The sequence below is a fragment of the Microcebus murinus genome, chromosome 4 (assembly GCF_040939455.1).
Source record: "Microcebus murinus isolate Inina chromosome 4, M.murinus_Inina_mat1.0, whole genome shotgun sequence".
Taxonomy (NCBI): Eukaryota; Metazoa; Chordata; class Mammalia; order Primates; family Cheirogaleidae; genus Microcebus; species Microcebus murinus.
Genome location: NC_134107.1, coordinates 62,844,452 through 62,872,125, shown reverse-complemented (window position 1 = coordinate 62,872,125; position 27,674 = coordinate 62,844,452). Strand labels below are relative to the sequence as shown.

General features: G+C 38.3%; 1 protein-coding gene and 1 pseudogene across 4 annotated transcripts in view; one reads left to right on the top strand and one right to left on the bottom strand.

Annotated features, from left to right (window-relative positions):
* RSF1 (remodeling and spacing factor 1) overlaps positions 1-27,674 on the top strand; it is a 125,716-nt gene that overhangs the window by 39,565 nt on the left and 58,477 nt on the right. For all 4 annotated transcript variants that reach the window (XM_020286636.2, XM_076002336.1, XM_020286635.2 and 1 more), the window contains one exon: positions 14,330-14,421. In XM_020286636.2, coding sequence (XP_020142225.2) covers positions 14,330-14,421 — 92 coding nt within the window. The remainder of the gene's footprint in view (positions 1-14,329; positions 14,422-27,674) is intronic.
* On the bottom strand, positions 152-243 carry LOC142870691 (uncharacterized; annotated as a pseudogene).

Sequence of the window (27,674 nt, the reverse complement as noted above, 5' to 3'; positions counted from 1 at the left end):
ATTATATAGATAATTACAAACTAAGACCATAAAGATAATTAGATCTATATGACATCAAGGTTACCCTTACTTTCTTTCTCTTTTCTTTTCTTGGTTTTACTTAGTTCTTGTTTTCTTTCCTTCTTTCTTTTCTTTTGTTTCTTTCTTTCTTTTTTCTTTTTCTTTTCTTTCGTTTTTTTGTAGACATTACACTGAAAAGAACAGATACTACACTTGATCTTAGTCAAAAGGCTAAGCAATTGTTTTAAGTATCAGCGTTTGAGATAAATTTTAAATAATTTTTTTACCCAGTATGATTGCTTTTGTACTTTAAATGGTAAAACTGCAAAACAATTTTTCTGTTATTCTGGTTAACATTATTGATAAAATTGGGTTTTGTGGGGTAACTAACCAATTTACAACATTGGGTTTTTAGTGGGATGCATTAATAGCTTGGTTTGTGTAGGTTGGGCATTGTCTGTAGTAAACGTGTTACATTTTGAGTAACAGTGCTTAATTACTTTCGAATTCTATAGCACAGTGTTTCTTAACATTTAAAAAAGAAAATTTTTTTTTAAGCCCTAGTGTTTCACTCTGTCACCAGGGCTAGAGTGGCCTGATATCAGCCTAGCTCACAGCAACCTTAAACTCCTGGGCTCACGTAATCTTCCTGCCTCAGTCTCCTGAGTAGCTGGGAGTACAGGTGCACATCACCACGCCCAGCTTTTTTTTTTTTTTTTTCTCCTATTTTTTAGTAGAGATGGGGTCTTGCTCTTAATTAGGCTGGTCTTGGAACCCCTGACCTCAAGGGATCCTCCCGCCTTGGCCTCCTAGAGTGCTAGGATTATAGGCATGACCCACCACACCTAGCAACATTTAAAAAAATTATCACACCACTAAAGAGAAAATTTTAATTTAATTTAAAATAAATTTCTTTCTAGCAAGAGACATTAAGTACTAAGGATTAAGATTTTGATAGGTAAAGTTAAGATTTAAAATACCATAAGCCATCATCTGAAATTTTTTTTTGCCCCATCATGAACCTGTTTTTTCCCCTTGCTAGCAATATTGCCCCCATCGAGAATATATACTATGGCAGACTTTTCTTGTATATTTAGAAATTTTTTGGAAAGCAATTTGTAAATGGAGTGGTCGTTTCAAAAGTTGTGACTATAAGAATAAATTGGGAAATAGTGTGATGGTTGTACAACACTGGACATTTAATTAATGCCATTGGATTGTACACTAAAAAATGGTTAAAGTGGCAAATTTTATATTTTATATATTTTGCCACACTTAACAAATTAATAATGTAATACACCAAAAACATTAGATAGTACATTTTAAATGGATGAATTGTATGGTATGTGCATTACATCTCAATAATGCTATTTTTAAAAAATGGAATAATAGATCAGGAGGTGGGAATAATGGTCCTTCTGTTTCTGTAGCAACTATTAATATTTAGCTGGATTATATTTTAGAAATGGATGATGCCTGAGAGTGTACAGATAGGAGAAACTCAAGATCAAAAACCAGATATGGGCCGGGCGCGGTGGCTCACGCCTGTAATCCTAGCTCTCTGGGAGGCCAAGGCGGGCGGATTGCGCAAGGTCAGGAGTTCAAAACCAGCCTGAGCAAGAGCGAGACCTCATCTCTACTATAAATAGAAAGAAATTAATTGGCCAACTGATATATATAGAAAAAATTAGCCGGGCATGGTGGCACATGCCTGTAGTCCCAGCTACTCGGGAGGCTGAGGCAGGAGGATCGCTTGAGCCCAAGAGTTTGAGGTTGCTGTGAGCTAGGCTGACGCCACGGCACTCACTCTAGCCTGGACAACAAAGCGAGACTCTGTCTCAAAAAAAAAAACACAAAAAAACCAGATATGGACCTGTGCAGAAAGCGTGGTTTGATTCATAAGTTAGGTCTTCTGAACTATTCCTTCACCCATTTGATACTTCAGAAACATTGGAATCCTAGCACTCTGGGAGGCCGAGGCGGGCGGATTGCTCGAGGTCAGGAGTTCAAAACCAGCCTGAGCAAGAGCAAGACCCCGTCTCTACTATAAATAGAAACAAATTAATTGGCCAAGTAATATATAGAAAAAATGAGCCGTGCATGGTGGCGCATGCCTGTAGTCCCAGCTACTTGGGAGGCTGAGGCAGAAGGATTGCTTGAGCCCAGGAGTTTGAGGTTACTGTGAGCTAGGCTGACGCCAGGGCACTCACTCTAGCCTGGGCAACAAAGCGAGACTCTGTCTCAAAAAAAAAAACAACAAAAAAGAAACATTGGAAAGAGGCATGAATTGGAAAGGCAAAAGTCTGGGCTCTGTTTGATTTTGGGTAATTCATATTACATCTCAGGTCTGAGTTTTCTAGTCTGTCAAAGGGTGTGAATTAGAACATTGCTTTCAGTTCCAAAATTCTAAGATCTTATGATCAGTTGCTTTGTTATAAAGCAAATAAATACCTCAGTACCTAGACATAAACACTGAATATTATAGCTGGAGCACTATAGATAATTTGATGTAACTCTTTCATTTATGGATGAAAAATTTGATGTTTGTGCCCCTGTCTCCTGTTTAGTGCTTTTCATAATGTATATATAAAATAGTTTTTAAGAATACATAGTTGAAATATTAAGGGCAGGCTTTTAAGTGATATTTGGACTTTGAAATGGTAAAGAGTATGAGAAACAAGACATGGTACAAATAAATTTATTTGACTTCATTATTAAATATCTATGTGTACATGTTGCCTTTCTGAGTTATAAATGTGATTAAGCTAAAAGTCATGGTTTCCGCTTTTGATAATCATAGGGATTACACGAGACACATATAAACTAGTCACTTTTTGGATTATGATTGGCAAAGGTGCTTGTTAGAAAATTGTTTATAATTTTAGAAAATTTCTAAATCTTGCAGTTTTCCTTGAGAGTACTTCTCTGCATCTCTGCTGCCACAGCCTTAATCCAAGCCATCATTATCTCTTGCTTGAAGTATAGGGATAGCTTCCTAATTACTCATGGTTGCACCTCCCACTCTCTGAATTCATTTCTCATAGAGCAGCCAAAGTGATCTCCCTGTCCTATAGACCTTTTTAAAGTATGGAAAATATGAAACATACAAAAGTAGAAAGTTGTATAATGAACTTTCATATGCCCCTCACTCGGCTTCTGTATAAATTTGTTTCTTTTGTAACTCCATCTACTCCCACTCCCTGCCCACTAGATTAATTTGAAGCAGAGTCTGGATACAGAATGATATTTTAAAAACTTAAATCATGAAACTTTTCTACATTCCCCCTGTGGGTTCTTATTGCACTTAGAATAAAAATCTAAACTCTTTATATGGCTCAAAGGCTTTATGAGATTTAGCCTTTGCTTACTTCTCCAGCAGAATCTTTTACCCTTTCTTCTTTCCAGCCACACTGGTAGCTTTTGGCTACCCCAGGAGTTTTATAAAAGCATTTCCTTTTACCTGTCATTTTCCTCACTTCCTTGGCTTAGTTGGCAGCTTCTTATCTTTATGGTCTCATCTTTATTAAAAAGGCATTCCCTGATGATTTTAACACTGTGTGAAATGTTTCCCTTTCAGTGGCAAAAAAAATATTAACAATTGGTGCATCTAGGTAAAGAGTGTACTAGTCTTTCAGCTTTTCACTGGATTTGAAATTATTGGGAAAAAATTAATTGGGGGAAAATCCCTCCTCCTCCTTGAATATTATGACATCACTCTTTCTTTTTAAATTTGTTTTGTGTCTTTCTCTCTCTTCCCCATCTCCCTGCCACCACACACTATTGACCCTTGATTATTAAATTGAGTAGAGAGAAAAGAGAGAAGGGAGGTTGGGTCATCTGGTTAGAGCTGGAGGAATGTGGGACTAGAAGCCACTGCCTCAAGCATCTCAAATTCTGGGACACTATTTATAAGTATAAGCAAGAGTATTCCTTTAAAGACTGACTGATGTGAGGGTTGCTCGCTTCATCTTACTCAGAAGCCTGGCTTCTCTTTAAAGAAACAACTTTACTTTCTCCTTCAGGAAGGGTGGTTTCACATGGTGTTACAGTTTTGTGGGGTTTCATTTCTCTTAATTCTATTCTCCTTTCTGGATTGCTGGTTATCACCACCTCCAGCCTTGCTGATACTTGTTAGTATACTGATTACTTTCTTTGTAGCAGAGAAAGTTTTCTAATTTTGATTCTGAAATAATATGGGTCACATTTGGGTTTTTTTTCTTTACCTGTGTGGGAACAGCAATATTATTCTCAGTGGAATTCAAAAACCTAAAGTGAGGCTACAGATACCCTTTGATTTATCTGCCTTAATAACAGTTATTCTTCAATTTATTTTTTTCCATAATGGTAATGAGTTGAGCTTAGTCATTTGTATTACACTTCCCTGGAATTTCTGTACTATGCTCTTTAGATGGTGGTCTAAGTTATAGTTCATAGTCTTGAGCTGTTTCTTTGTTTTCCAGAAAAGTAGGATGATTAATTAAATGAACTCTGTGAAGGTTAGGTATAGTGAATACAAGACAGTGATTTCAAGGATCAAGTGGCCTGTGGGGCTAGTCTCGATATTCTAAAACTGTGTTCCCCCAACAGTTTCTAAAAACTAGGAAGTAAGTATAATAAAAGCTTATTATAAGCATGTCATTCAGTCACTATATCTGAAATCAATGTTCTTTTATCAGTGGCCTAGATAAAGTCAACTCTTGTCATAACTGTAAGTCTATCTCTGCATATAATGTTAGAGGAAATTTGAATAGAAGACTTTATTGAGGAATGAGAAGAATTGTCTTTAGTCATTATGAACTGTTGTAAATTTCTACCATTTAGGAAAGCAAAATTATAAGTAACACAATAGAATTGCAGGGACAGCAGCATTTTAAGACTTGGTGCTGGAAAGTGGTTAGAAAAATATCAAAATATAAAAACATCTTTGGGTAATTGGATCACTAGTACAGTCTGGGATTCTATCACTTTCTCCTGCTTCATACCTACATCATGTTGGCAGGCCCTTCATAAATTCACACAGCCCCTGCCTGACTTTTTCTCTCTCCTACAGAATCTTTCACCTCCTGATGCCTTGTGAAAGAAAAGTGCCTATTAAAGGTTATGCATCAAATCTACAATTAAACTAAGATCTCTGCCTTTTTACATAATACAGGGTGTCCCAAAAGTCACCATACATAGGGAAAATGGGAAATTGTAGCTAAATTGACCTTTACTTATTTTGTAAATTGAAGTGAAATATACCTTTATTTTGTAAATTTTGTAAATAAGGTACATTTAGCTACGATTTCCCATTTTTCCTTACTATGGCAACTTTTGGGACACCCTGTATTAAGTCAAAAGGTAGAGATCTTAGTTCAATTGGTACAAAAACCTGTATTTTTCAAAATGACTTGAAGTTGGTTAATCAGTCTTTAGAAGGAAGTTATCTGATGTTTTGGAAAGGAGACGATTCAGAAAATGTTCCAGGTGGTAAATGAGTGAATTGAAAGCTTGTCAGTGTCTTAGCAAATTATCATGTATTTTAAAAATATGATTGATACTTTAACAGTTACCCTGTCCAGAACTATAGCCACTTGCCATGTGTCTTTTTTTTTTTTAATTTTAATGTATTAAGGGGGTATAAGTGTTAAGTTTACTTATATTGGCCATGCCCCCCTCCCCCCTCAAGTAAGAGCTTCAAGCATGTCCATCCCCCAAACGTTGCACTTCTTACTCGTTGTGGTTGTATATACCCATCCCTTCCTCCCCCCTCCCTCCCACCCGACACCCAATAAATGTTACTCCTATATGTCCACTTAGGTGTTGATCTGTTAATACCAATTTGCTGGTGAGTACATGTGGTGCTGGTTTTTCCATTCTTGAGATACTTCACTTAGTAGAATGAGTTCCAGCTGTATCCAGGAATATACAAGAGGTACTATATCACCATTGTTTCTTAAAGCTGAGTAGTACTCCATGATATACATATACCACATTTTATTAATCCACTCATGAATTGATGGGCACTTGAGTTGTTTCCATAGCTTTGCAATGGTAAATTGTGCTGCTATAAACATTCGAGTGCAGGTGTCTTTTTCATAGTGACTTTTGATCTTTTGGGTAGATGCCCAGTAGTGGAATTGCTGGATCAAATGGTAGATCTACTTGTATCGCTTTGAGGTATCTCCATATTGCTTTCTACAGAGGTTGAACTGGTTTGCAGTCCCACCAGCAGTGTAGGAGTGTTCCTCTCTCTCTGCATCCATGCCAGCATTTGTTGTGTGGGGACTTTTTGATAAAGGCCATTCTCACTGGAGTTAAGTGATATCTCATTGTGGTTTTGATTTGCATTTCCCTGATGATTAGAGATGTTGAACATTTTTTCATATGTTTGTTGGCCATTATTCTGTCTTCTTTTGAGAAGTTTCTACTCATGTCCTTTGCCCTTTTTTTGATAGGGTTGTTTGATTTTTTCTTGCTGATTTTCCTGAGTTCTAAATAGATTCTAGTTATCAGCCCTTTATCAGATGTGTAGCTTGCAAAAATTTTCTCCCATTCTGTGGGTTTGCTCTCTTGACAGTTTCTTTGGCTGTGCAGAAGCTTTTTAATTTCATTAGGTCCCATTTGTTTATCTTTGTTGCTGTTGTGATTGCCTTTGGGGTCTTCTTCATAATTCTTTGCCTAGGCCAATATCCTTGCAGGTTGGATGTGTTTCTTAAAGACAGCAGATACTTGGCTTGTGCTTTTTATCCATTCGGCCAGCCTATGTCTCTTGAGTGGAGAGGTCAAGCCATTCACATTTATTGAGATAACTGATAGGTGGGGTAGATTTCTGTTCATTATGTTGGGTTGAACTTTGTTGCTTTGTTTTCTCTCTTGAGCCATTGTAGTGTCTGGGCTTTTATCATTAGCTTTGAGTAGATTTACATCCGTGAGTGTTTATTGTGCTGATCCGTGGGTAACACTGTTTTGAGTACTTCTTGAAGGGCTGGTCTTGTCTTGGTGAATTCCCTCAGTCTTTGCTTATCTGAGAATGTCTTGATTTCTCCTTCATATACAAAACTTAGTTTTGCAGGGAATAAGATTCTAGGCTGGGCATTGTTCTGTTTCAGAAGAGTGAGAATGGGGGCCTAGTCTCTCCTTGCTTGTAAAGTTTCAGTAGAGAAGTCTGGTGTTATTAGAATTGGCTTTCCCTTGTACGTTACTTGCTTCTTTTGTCTTACAGCTCTTAGGCCTCTTTAGTTGATATTTTGGTCAGTCTGATGACTGCATGTTGTGACGTCTTCCTGTTTGCATTGAATCTCTCAGGGGTACTCTGAGCTTCTTGAACTTGTATATCGAGATTTTTAGCAAGGCCTGGGAAATTTTCCTCTATTATATCTTCAAATAGCTTGTCCAACTCTTGAGTGTTGTCTTCTTCCCCTCTGGCAACCCTATGACCCTCACATTTTAGGTTTCTTCACATAATCCCATATCTCTTGTAGGCTTTGCTCTTTTCTCTTGTTTCTCTGCTCTATTTCTGTGACTGATTTATTTAATTGGAAGGTGTTATCTTCAAGCTCTGAGATTCTTTCTTCTGTTTGATCTACCCTGTTCTTGGGGCTTTCCACTGAATTTTGTAGTTCCCTGAATTGATTCTTCATTTCCAGGAGTTTGGTTAAACTTTTCTTCATTGTATTGATTTCTTTAGTGAACTTTTGTTCTAGGTCCTGGAGGCTTTTTGTGGTTTCTTTGTGTTGGTTATTGAGTTGTTCTTGCAGGTCGTTGAATTTTCTTATGATCCACATTCGGATCATAAGACAGCAGATACTGTCTTCTGTCATTCCTCTTCTGTCATTTTGGTTGCCTGATTTTGGTTGGTGTCCGTTTCTAAGGGGCTGGTACTCCTCTTTGGGGGTGTGGTTTCCGTTTGGTTCTTCATATTTCCAGAATTCCTTCAATGATTTCTTCACATGTCTATCAGTTGTTGCTTCTTTCCTTTAGGTTTTTTTTTGGGGTATTCATACGCCTTGTTTAGTTTCTGAGCCGGTAGGTGGTGTCTGTAGGTGAGGTTCGACCACTCCCTGTATAATGAGTCAGTAGGTGTCCTGAAGAGGGTGTGCAGGGTGTCCTCCTTGTCAGTAGGTGGCGCTTGCTTGGAGGAACAGGCTGTGCTGTTGTTTTTGTGACCTTTGACCAGCTCTTGTTCCTCTGGAGAGGCACTCTAGTGCCTCAGGTGGTAGGTGGGGCCCTGGGACTTCCAGGTGTGTCCTTTTCTCCTTCTCAGTGAGGGCTGGTCTAGGAGTGAGTCTGGGCGGAGCTGGGTTGGGTAAGCCTGCCCTCAGGCACCACCAATGCTGTTAGCAGGGGTCAAAGTTCTGTTTTCTGTTTCCGGGAAAAGCTGCCAAGGAGGGGCTGGAATGACCCCACTCAGTCAGAGTCTACTTGGGGTGGGGCTGTCTGAGACCCACAGTCTGGAGTGGGCCTCGTTTCTTTCCACCCTCCTTAACTCTGCAGCTACTCCTGGGTCTCTGCCAGCAGGCCAGACCTTATGGCCGCGGGGCCTCCCCTGGCTATGATGCCGGCTGGAGGTTCCCTGTGCAGGAAGGCCACCTGGGCTGGGCGCTCGGCCTCCTTTTGGGAGGAGGGTTGCCCTCTAGGACGCTGATGTGCCTCTGAAGGCATACACACCTCAGTAGGCTATTCGTTTATATCCCTTCTGTGTCCCGGGCAATGGGAGACCTGGGTGCACAGGATCTGGTCTGTAGGTCTGACCTCTGGGTCCCAGAGTTCAAACTATATCCCCACCAGGGAGAGGAGTGCTGGTCCCAATTCACCCACAGGGAGCCCAAGCTGGGTCTATGTCTCTCAGCCTCAGGGTCTGCCCCGCTCTCCTGGGATCACCAGGCCAGCAGCACCTGGGAGGGCTGGCCAGTAGGGAGCTCACCATCTGAGTTCCCCTCAGTCAGCTGTAGGGCCCCAAAAGGGAAGGTCCCATTCCCTGGAGGTGCCTCCGGCTGGTGGCTCACCATGTGCCTTTTTAAATTTAAGTCAATTAAAAATAAATAAAATTTAAAATTGATTTTCATTAGCCACATATCAAATGCTCAGTAGTCGCATGTGGCTAATGGCTACTGTACTGAAAAGTGCAGATATGGAACATTTTGATCATCCTAGAATGATCTATTGAATACACAGTGCTGTTTAGAGAATAGAAAGTATGATTTTAATGTTTAATAAACTATATGCTGATTAATTTTTCTATTGAAGTTTTTGCCTATCTCTTATCCACTGACAAATTATTAAGAGCTCCTAATACTCTTAAAGATTATCAACTTGTCAGTTCTATTTGTAACAGAAAGTATAAATAATTTCAATTAATAAATTTAGTGGGTTATATATTTTAATTTCAAATAAGCTAGCTCTATACTATCCAGTCCTATGCAATATAGTAGCCACTGGCCACATCTGGCTCTTGAGCACTTCAAATGTAGATAGTATGAATTGAGATGTATTGTAAGTGTAAAATACTTAGTACAAAATGTGAAATATCCCAACTTCCAAAGGCTGGTTATTTGTTGAAATAACATTTTGGGTATATAGTATTAAATAAAATATATTATGAAAATTAATTTTAACATCTTTTTACTTTTTTAAATATGCTACTAGAAAATTTGAAATTAAGCAAGGCACAGTGGCTCATGCCTGTAATCCCAGCACTTTGGGAGGCCGAAGTAGGAGAATCATTTGAGACCAAGAGTTCAAAGCCTGGGCAACATAGCAAGATACCATCTGTACAAAAAATTTTTAAAACTTAGCCAGGTGTGGTGGCATGCACCTATAGTTGTAGCTGCTTAGGAGGCTGAGGCAGAGGATTGCTGGAATCCAGGACTCAGAGGTTACAGTGCACTGTAATCATGCCATTGCACTCCATCCTGAGCTCCTGAGTCATAGAATGAGACTCTGTATCTACAAAAAATAGTGATAAAGAAAGAAAATTTGAAATTATGTGACTTATCTAATATTTCTATTGAACAGTGCTGTCTGTACAAAAGCTGATACTCTAATAATATTAATCAAATATTATATAATGTATTTGTACATACCTAAATCAACAACTTGATTTATAAAATGGGATGCAGATATATTTATTGCATATTTGTTTTTGTCCTTATTGGCTTTTAAGAAATAGTACCAGTAGTATTCAAATCTTTCATGATTTTTTATAACAGTATGATGTGGGGGACATGCATCAGACACTGGTGCAAAACTTTTATCCAACTACGAAATGAGTGGTACAGATAATAGGAATACAATGGGCATTCCAAAGACAAAGGAGTTGCTGGTATTGGAAAACTGAGACTTTGGGGACTTGTATTGCCTAGATATTGAAAGATGAATGTGATTCCAGTGGGCAAAAACAGTAAGCTGGAAGGCTTTTTATAAAGCTCCCCACCTAGGTAATGAATGAGCTGAGTATGCTTAGTGGACCATAACTGGCCAGAATGATTTGAATCAAGGATTTCAGTATATAAGACCGAAAGATTAGAGAGTTAGATTGAGACTGAATATTGGGACTCTGAGGCTAGGGTAAGAAATCTAGATAGGTTTATGTAGGTATTTAGGAGCCATAAAGCATATTAATCTACTGGGAAGTGACATGAAAGCATTATTTTTAGAAGATTGGTTTGGTTGCAGGAGACTGTCCATATCTATTTTTCTGACATGAAAAGACAGTAATGTTCTAGAGAAACTGGAGGAAATAGGGAGCAGGTTTAAGATGTAGAAAGGGAGATTCCTGTGTTCGGGGAAAAGGAGAAACTGAAAGTGACTTTCATTCCTAAAAAATCATGACAAATAAAAAGTATTTTAGCTTTATACATTGTTTTATAGTTTCAAAACTCCATGAGATAGCCAACGCAACCTTTTATTACAGATGGGAAAATTGAAGTTCACTGTTTAGAGGACTCGACAAGAATCATTATCTCCTTACATGTGTAGTGGAACTGAGAATTGAGCCCATGTCTTTTTCTTCTTATCATGTTGTCATTGACATCTACTCAGTTCCTAATCCAGTACCTCAGGTTTTCATGATTCTTCATCACTGCACAATCACTAAGTTTTAATATTTTGTTTTTCAAACATTTCTCAGACCTATCTACTTCTTCCTGTACTTCCTCTACCTTAGTTCAGGCTACTCCCATCTTTCTGGAATGATGTTTTTCCTGATTTCCATCTAATTTCTGCCCTGCACTCTACCTTCTAAAACAAGCAAATAAAAGCTGCCGTTATTTAAAAATCGTATCTTCCAATTCAGTCATTGAGCTCTTTCTAAAATGTAGAGCTCTCTTCTGCTTAAATAAAATCTAAAGTTCTTAACCTGACCTTCATGATCATGCCCTTTTTCTTATGCCCATGCCTCCAGTTCCACATTTTGTTTTTTAACCATTTGCATCTGCTTTTGTTTCTGTAAGCAATGTCCTTCCCTTCCTTTTCTCCATTCCACCCTCAACCCCATACTTCAGGCATTAGTATAATTGTCTATTTACTTGTTTGTAACCACTCTTCCCCTACCCCCACCTTCAACCACCAATCCTCCTCACTAAGACTCAATTAGTGAAACTCAATTTTTCTTGCTTACTAATAGTAGACCCACTAAAATTTATTGAGTGAATGAATATTTTTATACTTCAAAGTGTTGTTTCAAATGAGAAGTAGCTTTAGTGGAGAATGAAAGCATGACTGAAAAATATTAGGTCATCATTTCTCAATCTGTTTCTCAGCGTTTGTGTCCTATAGGATATTGCATCAAATATATTAGATAATGCTGCAGATTATGTCCCTTCTTTGGATATTCACAATGCACATAAGGGCAATCAACAAAGACTTCCAAGAGTCCTGTGATAAAAAACCTTTTTTTTGATCCAACATTTTCCTAATATATTTTTAGATAGTCTACATATAATTTTTCCTAGATACTAGTGATATTTGGGATTTAGGCAATGGTGAATTTGGCAGGTATATGTGTCTTATATTTTCCTTAGGTTTAATTAATATAATTTAAAAACATAGATCATGATGACAGGGATATATGGAGGAAGAACTCTAGTTGCTTACAGTCTGGAACAGATAACCTGAGGGAAGATACAGCAATCCTCAAATATTTAAAGGTTAGAGAATAAGACCCAGAATAAAGGGAGGAAGTTGTAGGAAGGCAGATTTTTACTTAGATTAATAGTAACTTTTTACTAATTAGAACTATCTGGAAAATGGAACTAAGTGCTTTAGAAGGTAAATAATTTTTTTGTTCATGAAGGTTGTCAAGCAAAGATACATAGAGATGCTGTGGAGAAGTTTAGCACATCAGATAAGGGATGAAAAGTGGTCTTTTGAAACAGTTTAAATTAGACTTGATTTCTGAGTCAACCTAGAATTTAGAATTCTTGATTTCTCTAATTCTGTGAGTCTGTCTTGGTCTAAAATCTCAGTAAAAGCCGGGCGCGGTGGCTCACGCCTGTAATCCTAGCTCTCTGGGAGGCTGAGGCGGGCGGATTGCTCAAGGTCAGGAGTTCAAAACCAGCCTGAGCAAGAGCGAGACCCCGTCTCTACTATAAATAGAAAGAAATTAATTGGCCAACTGATATATATAGAAAAAATTAGCCGGGCATGGTGGCACATGCCTGTAGTCCCAGCTACTTGGGAGGCTGAGGCAGAAGGATCGCTTGAGCCCAGGAGTTTGAGGTTGCTGTGAGCTAGGCTGACGCCACGGCACTCACTCTAGCCTGGACAACAAAGTGAGACTCTGTCTCAAAAAAAAAAAATAAATAAAATCTCAGTAAAAAAACCAAACGTGGCCAGGCGTGGTGGCTCACGCCTATAATCCTAGCACTCTGGGAGGCCGAGGCTGGGCGAATTGCTCAAGGTCAGGAGTTCGAAACCAGCCTTAGCAAGAGTGAGACCCCGTCTCTACTATAAATAGAAAGAAATTAATTGGCCAACTAATATATATAGAAAAAATGAGCCGGGCATGGTGGTGCATGCCTGTAGTCCCAGCTACTCGGGAGGCTGAGGCAGGAGGATTGCTTGAGCCCAGGAATTTGAGGTTGCTGTGAGCTAGGCTGACGCCATGGCACTCACTCTAGCCTGGGCAACAAAGTGAGACTCTGTCTCAAAAAAAAAAAAAAAAAAAAACCAAATATGTGTAACAGGAAACAAACAGATTAGAAACTTTAGTTGTAGCCGGGCACGGTGGCTCACGCCTGTAATCCTAACACTCTGGGAGGCTGAGGCGGGCGGATTGCTCAAGGTCAGGAGTTCGAAACCAGCCTGAGCAAGAGCAAGACCCCGTCTCTACTATAAATAGAAAGAAATGAATTGGCCAACTAATATATATATGTAAAATTAGCCGGGCATGGTGGCACATGCCTGTAGTCCCAGCTACTCGGGAGGCTGAGGCAGAAGGATTGCTTGAGCCCAGGAATTTGAGGTTGCTGTGAGCTAGGCTGACGCCACGGCACTCACTCTAGCCTGGTCAACAAGCGAGACTCTGTCTCAAAAAAAAAAAAAAAGAAAGAAAAAGAAACTTTAGTTGTGTAGTTAAGTGCTTTTACTTGATGGTAGATTTTTTTAAATAGAATTTTTTAGAGCAGTTTTAGGTTCACAGAAAAATTAAGTGGAAAGAACAGAGTTCAGATATATCCCCAGCCTCCACATGTACAACTTCTACTATGGACTCTGGCATCAGTGGTACATTTATTATAATAGATGAACATACTGTGTTGCCATATCATTATCACCTAGGGCATATAGTTTATGTTAGGTTTCACTCTTACTTGATGGTATTTTGAAAGAAATTATGAATATTCCTGCTCTTTAAGAAAGTGGGGCCGGACGCAGTGGCTGATACCTGTAATCCTGGTGCTTTGGGAGGCCAAGGCAGGAGGATCCCTTACAGCCAGGAGTTCAGGACCAGCCTGGGCAACATAGTAAGAACCTGTCTCTACAAAAAATCAAAAATCTTAGCCAGGTGTGGTGGCAGTCACCTGTAGTCACAGGTACTCAGAATGTTAAAGCAGAAAGATTGCTTGAGCCCAGGAGTTGGAAGTTGCAGTGAGCTATGATAGCGAGCCACTGCACTCCAGCCTAGGCCACAGAGCAAGACCTTGTCTGTAAAAAAGAAAGAAAGTGGTTTTCAGTTCTATTTCAAGCGGTACTTTAGGCTTTTCTGATTGAGGGGCCTAAAAGATAATTAGAATCAACATCATCTAGTTTGAGAAATAATTCAGGGTTGGAGAAAGTTACTTTTCTATAATCTTAAATGTTTTCAGATGTTTTATTTTGCTGCTAACAGTATTTTTTTCTTCCTTTTAAGTACCAAAAGAATTGGTGGAGCTCCATTTGAAGTTGATGAGGAAGATTGGTAAATCTGTTACAGCAGACAGATGGGAAAAATATTTGATCAAGGTAACTAGTATTTGTAAATTACCTTCTCTGTTACTGAAATATTACTCTATCTAGCATAAATTGATGTTATGTTTTATAATGTGCATAACTTCTAAAGTAGTTTACTAAAAGTTATGTAATATGACTACAAAATCTCCTTTTGCTACTATTTAGCAATGATCTTGAGTCATTAAGTTAGATTTCAGAAGTGTTTTATCTTTTTTGTGCCTAACACTGTGCTCTGGGACTTTTCATGTTTTCTCTCATTTAATTTTTAAAATCATCCTGATCAAATCAAATAATATATGGATAAGGCCCAGAGAAGTTGTCATTTTTGCTTGAAATCATATAGTACACATAGAATTATTTAGTGGTTTCTTTTCACTTACAAATCTAGACTCTGTCATACAGAACGTGCCATCTTTTACATTCCTCAGCATTTGTGCATATACTTTATCTTCTGCCTGGCATGCCTTCCCACCAACTTGTTTTCCTGGCAAACTAATTTATCTTTAGGTCTCAATTCAAGTATTACTGTCTCCTTATGGCCTTCCAGGAAGATGTTCTCTCATGGACTGTGTTTAATTTTTGTTATAGAAACTATCATATAGTTTTATATTGAATGTTCACTCTGTACCAGGCACTGTTTTTAATGCTTTCTTTTTATTATCTCAACTTCATAATATGATTATCCTCATTTTAATTTACAAGGACATTGATTTTGTGAAATTAAAGGCTGTAACTTGTCTGGTCTCACATTGCCAAAAATGACAGGGCCAGCATTCAAACCCAGGACTTGGTGAATCCAGTGCTTTGAAATATCACCAATGAAATATTTCCCACATTTGTCTTTCTTATAGGTTATAAGTTTCTTAAAGCCTTCTTTTCATCTTTTATGCATTAATATTAGATGAATTAATTAACCACTTAGGTAGTTTCCATTTTCTTTCCCTTGGCTGCCAGTAAGCTTAACTTATATTTATTTCTCAGTTGTAATCATTAGGTAGGTTTCTGATGGAGTTTTTACATTTCCTGTTACATGGCTGTTGATCTTTTTTATCCCCATGGTACCATTGTACAAATGTATTACTGAGAGCCGTTTCTTCTCCCTTTAAAATCAACGGGATATAATTAATTTAAAATTCTGTTTAAATCCAGAGTAATATCTGGAATCTGCTAAGCTTTGGTGCTTTGTTCACAGCAGACATTACTAGTGTAAGCCTTTCTTGCTCAGCAGACTACACAATTATTACAAATCAGAAAGCACTGGCACCTGTTTGTCATCTTTGTTAGTGTCTCCCTAAGACAACTGAACTAAGATCTACAGAATGAGCAGATATTTGTTAGGAAATTACTAGCAGTTTAGCCTTACCGTAATGTAAAGTACCCAGAGAGAATGACAATGAATTACCAATCCTGTGATAAGGAAGTTAATTGCGATAATCCAATTGAGCAATGAAGAGGCCTGAATTTAAGGCTTTTGGGATGGAAAGGAGGAGGGGTGGATGTGAGAGCTATTTGGAAGGTAGAATCAACAGCTCTTGATAATTGATTGGGGGAGGGAGAGGTTCATAGCAGCTCAACTTAACCAAGGGCACTTGTCCTCGTGCTATAATTTGCATTTGTTAATGCATACTCTCTGCTCTCCAGTATCATCTAGAGTGCAAATCAACCCCAAATCTAAGCTGGTGACTTTTTACTTCTAAAGTGGAATTATTCTTCTAAAAATAAACCCAGTAAGTAGAAATTTAAACCAGCAGTTCTGCTAGGACCTATTAACTCCTTGCTTAGTTGTATATAGCCTTTGATTTTACCATGCTTCACATTCCTTTTACTTGGCAAGTCATAAAGAAGTTTGCCAGTGACCTCTCATGCTTCCATGAAACTCTTGTATTTCGTATGGTTGTTAATGATTTTATTTTTATTTTTTTATTTTTTATTTTTATTTATTTTTTTTTGAGACAGAGTCGTGCTTTATTGCCCAGGCTAGAGTGAGTGCCATGGCATCAGCCTAGCTCACAGCAACCTCAAACTCCTGGGCTCAAGCAATCCTCCTGCCTTAGCCTCCCGAGTAGCTGGGATTATAGGCATGTGCCACCATGCCCAGCTAATTTTTTTCTATATATATTAGTTGGCCAATTAATTTCTTTCTATTTATAGTAGAGATGGGTCTCACTCTTGCTAAGGCTGGTTTTGAATTCCTGACCTTGAGCAATCCGCCTGCCTCGGCCTCCTAGCATGCTAGGTTGTTAATGATTTTAGATACCACATGACCAATTCCAGAAACCTTGACCACGGATAATAAATACTGCTATACTAAATGAACAGACATCTGCCTTCAAAAATTCAGGACCTGTGCCTCTATTTTCCTGCTGCCCCACCTACCTTCCAACTGTATGACAACTATATGAAGGTCTTCAAAAGTGAGAAAGCCAATTTTTAATAAAGTATCCTTTAAAGAAAATCACAGTTGATTTCCTCTGGTCTCAGAATAATTTCTAAGCAAATAAATAGGTGATCATTTATTATTGCTATTTTTCTTCGATTCTGTGATCTCATCAGTGTATGCCACACCAATGATTTACAGAGAGTTTTTCAAAGAAAAACATCAAATGTAATTATTGATTTTAAGAAGCACTTGATTTCAAGAAATGTTAAAATATAAAATAAATATGCTTCTTAGAATAAGCAAAGAGGGCTGGGCATAGTGGCTCACACCTATAATCCCAGCAATTTGGGAGGCTGAGGCAGGATGATCACTTGAAGCCAGGAGTTTAGGACCAGCCTGGGCAACATAGCAAGACCCTGTCTCCATAAAAAATTAAAAGAATTAGCTTGGCATAATGGTGCCTACCTATAGTTCTCACTAGTTAGGATTACTTGAGCCCTGGAATTCCAAGTTACAGTGAGCTGTGATTTCAACACTGCACTCCAGCCCAGGCATCAGAGTAAGACCCTGTCTCAAAAAAAGAAACCCAAAATAAGCAGAGTATTTTCTGGGGCTCAATACTTCAATATTATTGAAGAATAATGGCATTAAGTAGAAAATAACTTAATGTGTCTCTTCTGGGGTATTTTTCTGCCTCTCCCTAGAAGTGACCTCATTCATTTGACCTTCAGAAGTAAAGGGAAGACAAAGGACAATCTCAGTTCCTCAGTACCCAGGTTTAGAAATGCTTTGAAAGTAAATAAGCTTGACAATAGATGGCCAATCTAAATAGTAATTTCAAAAAGGCCCATTGCTTTCATTCCTTAGGAAGATTATCATCTATTAGCAAATCGTAAGGGTCATCTTTTGTCATTTATCAATTTGGTCATTTTTTCCCCCACAATGATTAGATGTTTCTTTACCATTGTATTTCTCAGAAGTAAATGAAAATTGATTTCCTAATTTTTTATTTGCATCCTTAGTATCAACTTATATTTTTCTTTTTTTATTGAAATATTCACATAACAGAAAACTCAATTTTAAAGTACACAATTCATTGGTTTTTAATATATTCACTATGTTATACAACCATAACCACTATCTAATTCCAGGACCTCTGGAAGAAACCCTGTACCTATTATCAGTCTGTCCAATTACAACACCTCTCTCCCCTTAAGTGTGGTTACCACTAACCTATTTCTGTGGATTTGCCTAGTCTGGACATTTCTTATATAAATAGAATCATAAAATATGTAGTCTTTCTTATCTCACTTCTTCCACTTGGTATAATGATTTCAAGGTTTATGCATATTGTAGCATGTACCAGTATTTCATTCCTTATTATTGCCAAATACAAATCTGTTATAGTACCACCTTTTGTTTATCCATCATCAGTTGATAGACATTTGGTTTTTTCCCACTTTTTTGGCTATTGGGAATAGTGCTGCTGTGAACATTTGTGTACAAGTTTTTTATGTGGACATGTATTTTCATTTTTCTGCCGTATAATGTAGGAGTGGAATTACCGGGTCATATGATAATTCTGTTTAACTTTTTGAAGAATTGTACTGCTTTGCTTAGCTGCTGTACCATTTTACATTCCTACTAACAATTTATGAGTGTTTCAGTTTTTCTAAAACTTTAATTATAATAATAGTTAATATTTGAGAACTTACTATAAACTAGGTACCATTCTTTTTTACATGTATTAACCATTTAATTCACATAACAACCCAGATGGCAGAAAGATAAAAAATTCCCAAAGTCACATAGATGGTGAAGCAAGGCTTGAACACAAGTTTTCCAGATACCATAGCATGAATACTTCATACTTTACATGTTGCAAAGCATTTTCATATACTTTTAACTTTGTAAACTATTCCTTAAAGAAGCCTATTTACTCTGCAATAATATGTGTGTAGCCGTGATTTACTCTCATAAGTGAATTTCAGGTGGTAGTGCAAAAATAACACTGAATTTGTAATGGGGAAGATGTTTACCAAAACTCTGCTAATTGCTAGGTGTATAAGTTTAGTTAAGTTACTTATTTAACCCTTGGTTTTTTAAATGAAAGCATATGTGAATACTCTCAGCATAGTACCTGTCAAATAGTTAGAACCCAGCAAGTGTTGCTTAAATATTAATAATTATTAGCTGGGCATGGTGGCTCATGCATGTAATCCCAGCACTTTGGGAGGCTGAGGCAGGAGGATTGCTTGAGGCCAGGAGTACAAGACTAGCCTGGGCATAACAGTGAGACCATATCTGTACAAAAAATAAGAAAAATTAGCTGGGCGTGGTGGTACATGCCTGTAGTCCTAGCTACTTGGGAGGCTGAGTGGGAGGATAGCTTGATCCTGGAAGTTCAAGGCTGCAATGATGTATGATCACACAATTGCAACTGTACTCCAGCCTGGGAGACAGAGTAAATCCTTGTCTCTAAATAAATACGTATACATACATATATATATATACAAAAAACTACTAAAGAAACAGCAGAGCAGTTTTAGGGAAATTTTTTTCTCTTCTGTGACTGGCATGCCTTTGGAAATTGACATGAACTTAGGCAAAATATTTTACGTTTGTGGATGTAGAAATGTTGGGTTATGTTTTCTTTAGTTTTCTACTGAACTCTTAATGACTTCAGGTTAAACATTTTCCCATAGAAAAACATGGTAAATACCTTAATTATGACTGGGAAACCTCGTGTGGCAAGAGTACCCTTGGGTAAGATTTCAGGAACCTGCTTCTCCAGAGGTGTTTTTTTTTTTTTTCCCTCCAAGTGTGCAACACTTGTATTGGTTATGATCTCTCAGTTATATACTCAAAAGTACTGTTCATTCATAGTCACAGATAATTACTTAGTAAAAAATACCTATAAGTATAATATCAATGTGTTTTGAAAAAAGTTATACAAAAATAGTAATTTAAAGTTGTTTCTCATTGCTTTGGCTAAGCAGATATACCTGGGAAGTAAAAATAAAATCTTTTCTTAAAATTTCATATGTATAAAAAGCTTTAGTAATCAATTGTAAACTATTATTGCATTAATGATATGTATTTTCCTTGATTTTTGACTGAGGTGAAAATGAGAGAAGAATGCAAAATACAAGGTTTATTGAGTATTTATTATAGTATTTTTTAAAATGTCCCTTGACTTTAACATAAAATACTTATTTGTTGAAATATAACAGCTTGCAAAATGTAACGGATATCCTATTTCATACCATGTGCAAAAATTAGCTCAAAATTGGCTGGGCGAGGTGGCTCACGCCTGTAATCCTAGCACTCTGGGAGGCCGAGGCAGGCAAATTGTTCAAGGTCAGGAGTTTAAAACCAGCCTGAGCAAGAGTGAGACCCCATCTCTACTATAAATAGAAATAATTAATTGGCCAACTAATATATATAGAAAAAATCAGCCGAGCATGGTGGTGCATGCCTGTAGTCCCAGCTACTTGGGAGGCTGAGGCAGTAGGATCACTTGAGCCCAAGAGTTTGAGGTTGCTGTGAGCTAGGTTAATGCCATGGCACTCACTCTAGCCTGGGCAACAAAGTGAGACTCTATCTCAAAAAAAAAAAAAGCTCAAAATGGATAACAACCTACATATAAGAGCCAAGTCCATACAACTTTTAGAAGAAAACAAGAGGAACTCTTCATGACCTTGAATTTGGCAGTGGATCCTTATATATCACACCAGACAAGTGAACAACAAAAGAAAAAATAGATTAATTCGACTTTGTCAAAATTTTAAATGTTTGTGCATCTAAGGACATTATGAAGAAAGTAAATAAATAGACAACCTACAGAATGAAAGAAATCATACTGTCAATTGCATATATCGCAAATCATATAAATGGTAAGGGTTTAATATCCAGAATACATGAAGAACTCCTAAAGTTCAGTTACAAAAAGATAACCCATGCCTGCTGGTGACTCACTCCTTGTAAACCTAGTACTCTGGGTGACCAAGGTGGGAGGATCGCTTGAGGTCAGGGGTTTGAGACCAGCCTGATCAAGGGTTAAGACCCTGTCTCTACAAAAAATAGAAAAATTAGTCAGTCATGAATATTGTGTGCTTGTAGTCCCAGCTCCTCAGGAAGCTGAGGCAGAAAAATCCTCCTATGAGCCTAGGAGTTTGAGATTGCAGTGAGCTATGATGACACCACTTCACTCTAGCATGGGCAACAGAGTGAGATCCTGTCTCAAAAAAAAAAAAAAGACAATCCAATTAGAAAATGGGCAAAGGATTTGAATAGACATTTCTTCAAACAAGATATATGAAAAGATATTCAACATTGTTAATCATTGGGGAAATGCAATTCAAAACTGCAATGAAATGAAATACCACTTTACACTTAATCTTTTGGCTCCTTTTTTAAGTAAAAAAAATAGTAAGTGTTGGTGAGGTTATGGAGAAATTGGAACCCTCCTACATTCTTCATGGGAATGTGATATGGTACAGCTGCTATGAAAAAGAGTTTGGCAGTTTCTCAAAACACTAATCATAGAATTGCCATATGACCTAGTAGTTCCACTCCTAAGTATATAACTACTAAAAAGCAGGGACTCAAACAGATCCTCGTATGCCAATGTTTATTGCAGTATTATTCACTATAGCCAAAAGGTGGAGAAAACCAAGTATTCATCAACAGATGAATGGATGTTGTATTACAAATATATTTATTACATATAATAGGTGAATTGGACCTTGTTTTTGCTTTCAAAAATTATGTAGTTTTACAGGATACTCACTTCAAATTAAATAAAATATGTGAAAAGTTCTTTTTGGCCGGGCGCTGTGGCTCACGCCTGTAATCCTAGCTCTTGGGAGGCCGAGGCGGGCGGATTGCTCGAGGTCAGGAGTTCAAAACCAGCCTGAGCAAGAGCGAGACCCCGTCTCTACTATAAATAGAAAGAAATTAATTGGCCAACTGATATATATATAAAAAATTAGCCGGGCATGGTGGCGCATGCCTGTAGTCCCAGCTACTCGGGGGGCTGAGGCAGAAGGATCACTCAAGCCCAAGAGTTTGAGGTTGCTGTGAGCTAGGCTGACGCCACGGCACTCACTCTAGCCTGGACAACAAAGTGAGACTCTGTCTCAAAAAAAAAAAAAAAAAAAAAAAAAAAGTTCTTTTTGTACATGGTAAAAGTATATGCACGTGTTACTGCTTTCATGAGATATGTGCACAATCTGAATCTGCCTTCTCTTGAATATCCTCTGCTACAGCTTAGCTCAAGCTTCATAACCTTTACCTTGAATTATTGTAGCAGGCTTTAGTTGGTCTCCTTGACATCAGAATCTATCTGTACCGTACATTGCCAACAAGACTGTTTTTCATTAGTTCCTCCAAAGCCTCATTGAGTGTCGTGTTTACTAGTCAAAACTGACTTTCACAGCCCTGCTCACTCTCTTCCTTCAGAATCTTGTCTGTCTACCACAAACTGCAAGCATCCTTATGGTCAAGGGCTCTAGGACTCTGTATAAAGAACTCCTCTTTTGAACTCCACCTTGGCAGAACATGCTATAATCATTCACATTGCCATTGGAGAATACTGTTTTTTCTTCCTGAAATGCTCTTTATCTCCTTATCTGGTAAAACCTCATTCATCCTTCTGGTCCTAGCACAAATGTCACTATTTGGATAAAACCTTCCTTGGTACTTCTTCATCCCTTGGCTGAGTTAGTGTTTCTCTCCTCTGTGTTTTCATAGTAATTTATAGATGTATAATATCAGTTATCAGTTTGTAGCTAACTTACTGACTACTTTTCCCCCTATAATTATTTGTCTACATGACTGTCTCTCCCTCTCTGAATTCTGAACTTCTGGGAGCAGAGACTGACTGTTTCTTCTTTTGTCTTTGCCCTCCCAATATTTAATGTGGGGTGTATCATGTAGTGGTGCTCTATAAATGTCTGGTTTAGTCCTCCAGAATGATTATTACATATAAAACAGGACATCTTTAAATATTAGGAGACTTCAGGTGAGATGTGATTTTAGTATAAATATGGAACTAGATGATTTTTATTAATAATTCTCAATCTGTCTTTTGTCCACAGTTCTCTTGGTGACAACTGACCTGATTGGTATCTTGAATATATACTGATTTCACTGTAAATTATTAGAGATAATAATCCCTATTTCTTTCATTCCTTGAGTAAAGCACATAACCTCTTTGCCTTGCTTTCTTCCTGAGAATAGCAGTACACCCAATCTAAGGGTTATGTGAATTTACTGAGTTAATACTTTAAAGTGTTTAGAATAGTGCTTGGCACATAGTAAACACACAATAAGTGTTAGCTGTTGTTGTTATTCTAGAAAGAGTATAAAACATGGTTTTTTTCTCTTTTTTTTGAGGCAGAGTCTCGCTTTGTCACCTAGGCTGCAGTGCAGTGGCAGCAATCATAGCTCACTGCAACCTTCAACTCCTGGGCTCAAGCAATCCTTCTGCCTTAGCATTCTGAGTAGCTGGGACTACAGGTGCATGCTATCACACCTGGCTAAGTTTTCTAATATTTGTAGAGATGGGGTCTGGCTGTGTTTCTCAGGCTGATCTGAAAGTCCTAGCCTCAAGCCATCCTCCCTCCCCAGCCTACAAAGTGCTGAGATTACAGACATGAGCTACCATGCCTGACTACTTACCACAAACTTTAGGTACAAATAGATCTCTTGTTAACCCTTCTCGCAGGGTTAATACCTTAACGGTACTTTTGTCCTTCTGTTTGTTAAAGCCGAGGAATCTAGATGTCATCCTTGATTTTTCTTTCCAGTCACCCTCCACATCTGTTCCATCAGAAGTCCTGATAATTCTGCCTCCAAAATACAGCTGTCTACTTCTCTCTGATCCCCACTACCATCATAGTTCATACCATCACTGGCCTGAAAAAATTCGTTTCACAGTTCTCATTCTTGCCCCTGTGCAATCCATTTTCCACACAGTGGCCATGGTTTTTTTTTTTTTTTGGGGGGGGGGGTTAATTCTAGAGATAAGTTCTCACTCTGTCGCTCAGGTTGGAGTGCAGAAGCGAGATCATAGCTCACTGTAACCTGAACTCCCGGACTCAAGTGATCCTCCTGCCTTGGCCTCCCAAAGTTCTGTGATTATAGTTGTGAGCCACCACACTTTGCTCAGCTATGTTTTGAACCATAAATCAGTTTATATTATTCCCCCATTTAACATCCTCCAGTGGCTTTTCATTATATTCGAAATAGAATCTTAATTCCTTACTCTCACCTACATAATTTGGCCTTTGGTTACTTTTTCCAACCTATCTCCTGCCTCTCTCCCCGTGATTGTACTTCATGTACACTTTTCTTTTTTGTTTTCTAACATGCCAAAAGGTAAGGCCTTTATACTAGCTTGTTTTCTCTGTCTAGAACGTTCTCCTCCAGATCTTTTTGTGGTAGATTTCTCTTTTATCAGTTATATTTCAACTTTTTATGTCAGATGTCAACTTTTTTTTTTTTGAAACAGAGTCTCACTCCGTTGCCCAGGCTAGAGTGCCGTGGTATCAGCCTAGTTAAAGGCTGTAAAGATAGATTTCATTCAGCAGCTATTGCAGTAGAGGAAGGAGTTGTGTTGGATTCCAGTTTGTGTAGAGGTGACTAGGAGAAAGAGGGAGTAGGAAGAGAGGAGTGGGGGTGATGGGAAAGCTTGAGCAATGTTAGTGAAAAATTACAAAAAGCGGGTAAGAAGGTTGTTCACAATTAATTATGCTGTATGTGTCTGCTACTGGCATTAAGGGAAGTTAGGCCTCTCCCCTCCCACAGAGTCTGAGAGACAGAGAGTCTTTTACCTTTCTGATGATTACATTTCACAGAAATGACTTTCAGGTCCTTAAGAAAGACAATCCCAGGTCTTAGGAGATACATATACATCTTAAAGGTATAGAGAAAGATTTTACAAATTGTGAGTTTGTTTAATAAATAGGAAAGAGAGGTCTGGGTCTTATCTTCAGATGTTGGCTGGAACAAATAGTAAATTCTTTTGGTAGTCTTAGGTTTTCCAGACTAGAATTTAAGAGGAGGAAGCTCCTCTCAAGCAGGAAGACTTAGGCTGCTAGAAGCCATCTCACTTTCCAACCTCCTTTTTAATTCCTTATTTCATGAGTTGTCCAAAAGAAAAGGATTATTGGTACTTTGTATATATGAATCCAAGATAATTACATTAATGATCCCACTAAGGTAAATTCTATAAGTTTGCTATGTAGGCTTGTGAAAGCACCTTTCCTATATATATTGAGCTGCTGTAGAACCTTTAAAAGCTTTTTTCTCAGCCGGGCGCGGTGGCTCACGCCTGTAATCCTAGCTCTCTGGGAGGCTGAGGCGGGCGGATTGCTCAAGGTCAGGAGTTCAAAACCAGCCTGAGCAAGAGCGAGACCCCGTCTCTACTATAAATAGAAAGAAATTAATTGGCCAACTGATGTATATATAAAAAATTAGCTGGGCATGGTGGCGCATGCCTGTAGTCCCAGCTACTCGGGAGGCTGAGGCAGAAGGATCGTTCAAGCCCAGGAGTTTGAGGTTGCTGTGAGCTAGGCTGACGCCATGGCACTCACTCTAGCCTGGACAACAAAGCGAAACTCTGTCTCAAAAAAAAAAAAAAAAAAGCTTTTTTCTCTGTCCAGCATCCTCTATCCTCAACTTTGTTTTCCTGTGTGTAGAAATTAGGAGGAAGAGACACAGGGAGTATTGGAATGGTAGCAGACTGGTGGCCAGGATATCTCCCAAGCCCTGTATTTGGCTTTCAGCCTTGTAGGCATAGAACATTGATTCTGAATGTGTTTAAGGCGAAGGGTTGTCCCTCAGGTACCATGCAGGAGGACATAAAACAGTACCTGACCTCTCATTAATGAGATTTTTGGAGAATGAAACATAAAGCCAATATTCCACACTAATTTATGGTGATAAATTTGAATGTTATATCAAAATATTTTATGTTTTATATATTGGAACATTCTTTTTCTAAAGAGAAATTACATGTGAAACCAAATTAAAATTTTATTGCCTCTCAGTCAGAATCAAGTTGGAGCATGGAATTGCCAATGTAATTGGGATTTCCTTTCTTCCAGGACCCAAGAATACACTGCTGTAGATAGTCTCTGATAGACACAACTGGTTTCTGGCTCACTAGGCCAACTATTGCCAATGAGCTACATCCTGCCTGCTGCCTCTTTATGGATCTCAAGAGTTTCTTTGGAGATTCTAGCAGGGTAACACAGCTACTTGTACACAACCTTGACCAAAGAATGGTCCTCCTCTATCAGGGAAGGTCATTCTCTTCGACTGAGCATGAGTACGCAGCTTTGGGAGGGAAGCACATGAAGCATTGAGGGAGGAAGGGAACACCTGCCTCACTAGCCAGATAAGCGGAATCAACCCAGGTGATCAATGGGGTGACAGATGTTCCAGCCTGATCATCCTCACATCCTGCTGCCTGTTTATGTATGGATCAACAAGCTAAGAATGCTTTTTATATATTTAAATGATTGGGAGAAAAATCAAAAGAATAATATTTTGTGATGTGAGCATTATATGAAATTCAATTTTCATTATTCATAAATGTCATTGAAATACAGCTAGGGTTATTCATTTATATTCATTTATGTATTTTCTATGGCTACTTTTGCACAGTAAAAGCAGAGTTGAATAGTTGCAAAAGAGACCGTATGACCCAAAGCCTATATTATTTCCTATTTGGTCCTTAACAGAAAAGGTTTGCTCATCTCTGGTGTTGATTAAATAGTCCTGCACAAGAATTATTCATATGTTATTTAGAGCAGTGGTCCCCAGTGTTTTTGGTGCCAGGGACCAGTTTCATGGAAGACAATTTTTCCACAGATGGGAGCGAGGCTAGGGGGTGATGGGAGCTCCAGCAGTGATGGGGAGGGATAGGGAGCCATTGGGTGACATGGCGAAGCTCTGCGGCCCAGTCCCTAACAGGCCAGGGACCAGTACCACTCCCCAGCCCTGGGGTTGGAGACTGCAGATTTAGAGTACTGTTGTTATTTGCAACTTTCATTTTCAGTGTTAACTTTGTGGTAACAGTAGGTTATGGCTATTTGGGCATTTCTAATTAGTTGGGTTTTTTTTTTTTTTTAACATCAAGTGGCACAGTAATATGTCTACATTGCCCTTAACAAAATAGAAATGAGTAGCACATTTATCTTTGAATATCTATACAACAAAAATTTAAGCAGTGTGTGGCCAGAGGCCTGTATCTTAATTTTCTCTATACCCACCTCTCTTTTTCTTTTCTCCTTTCACACAGTAGATGCTAATCAGTAGTTGTTCAGGTGTATTGGAAATTTGTGATGCTATGACCCATTGCTGTGCTTCATAATCTGGGTCATTGGCCAAGCTTTGGAGTTTTATCATTCTTGATGTCTCTCAGCTAGTGAGGGTGAGCTTCCCCACACTCAGGATTAGCTTCTAGGATAGTCAGCCAACATCTTCTTCATCTAGGGGCCTGGTATGCAGCAGATCACCTAGTAGATACCTCATCTGGGTCATAAGCTGGGCTCTGGATTATTGGTTGTCTCTCCTTTCTTTTTTTCCCCCCCTTTTAATTGAGATATTTATATACTATAAAATTCACACTTTTAAAATATACAATTCAATGTTTTTCAGTATATTTCCAAGGAGCGTATTCCACTATCTTATTTTCAGAACATTTTTATAACTCTGAAAAGAAATCACGTGCCCATCAGCAGTCACTCCTTACCCCTTTCTTCCCCTGCCCTATGGCAACTGCTGCTTTACTTTCACTGTAGATTTGAATGCTGTAGGTATTTCATATACGTAGAATCACGCAATTTGTGGCCTTTTCTGTCTTGTGTCTTTC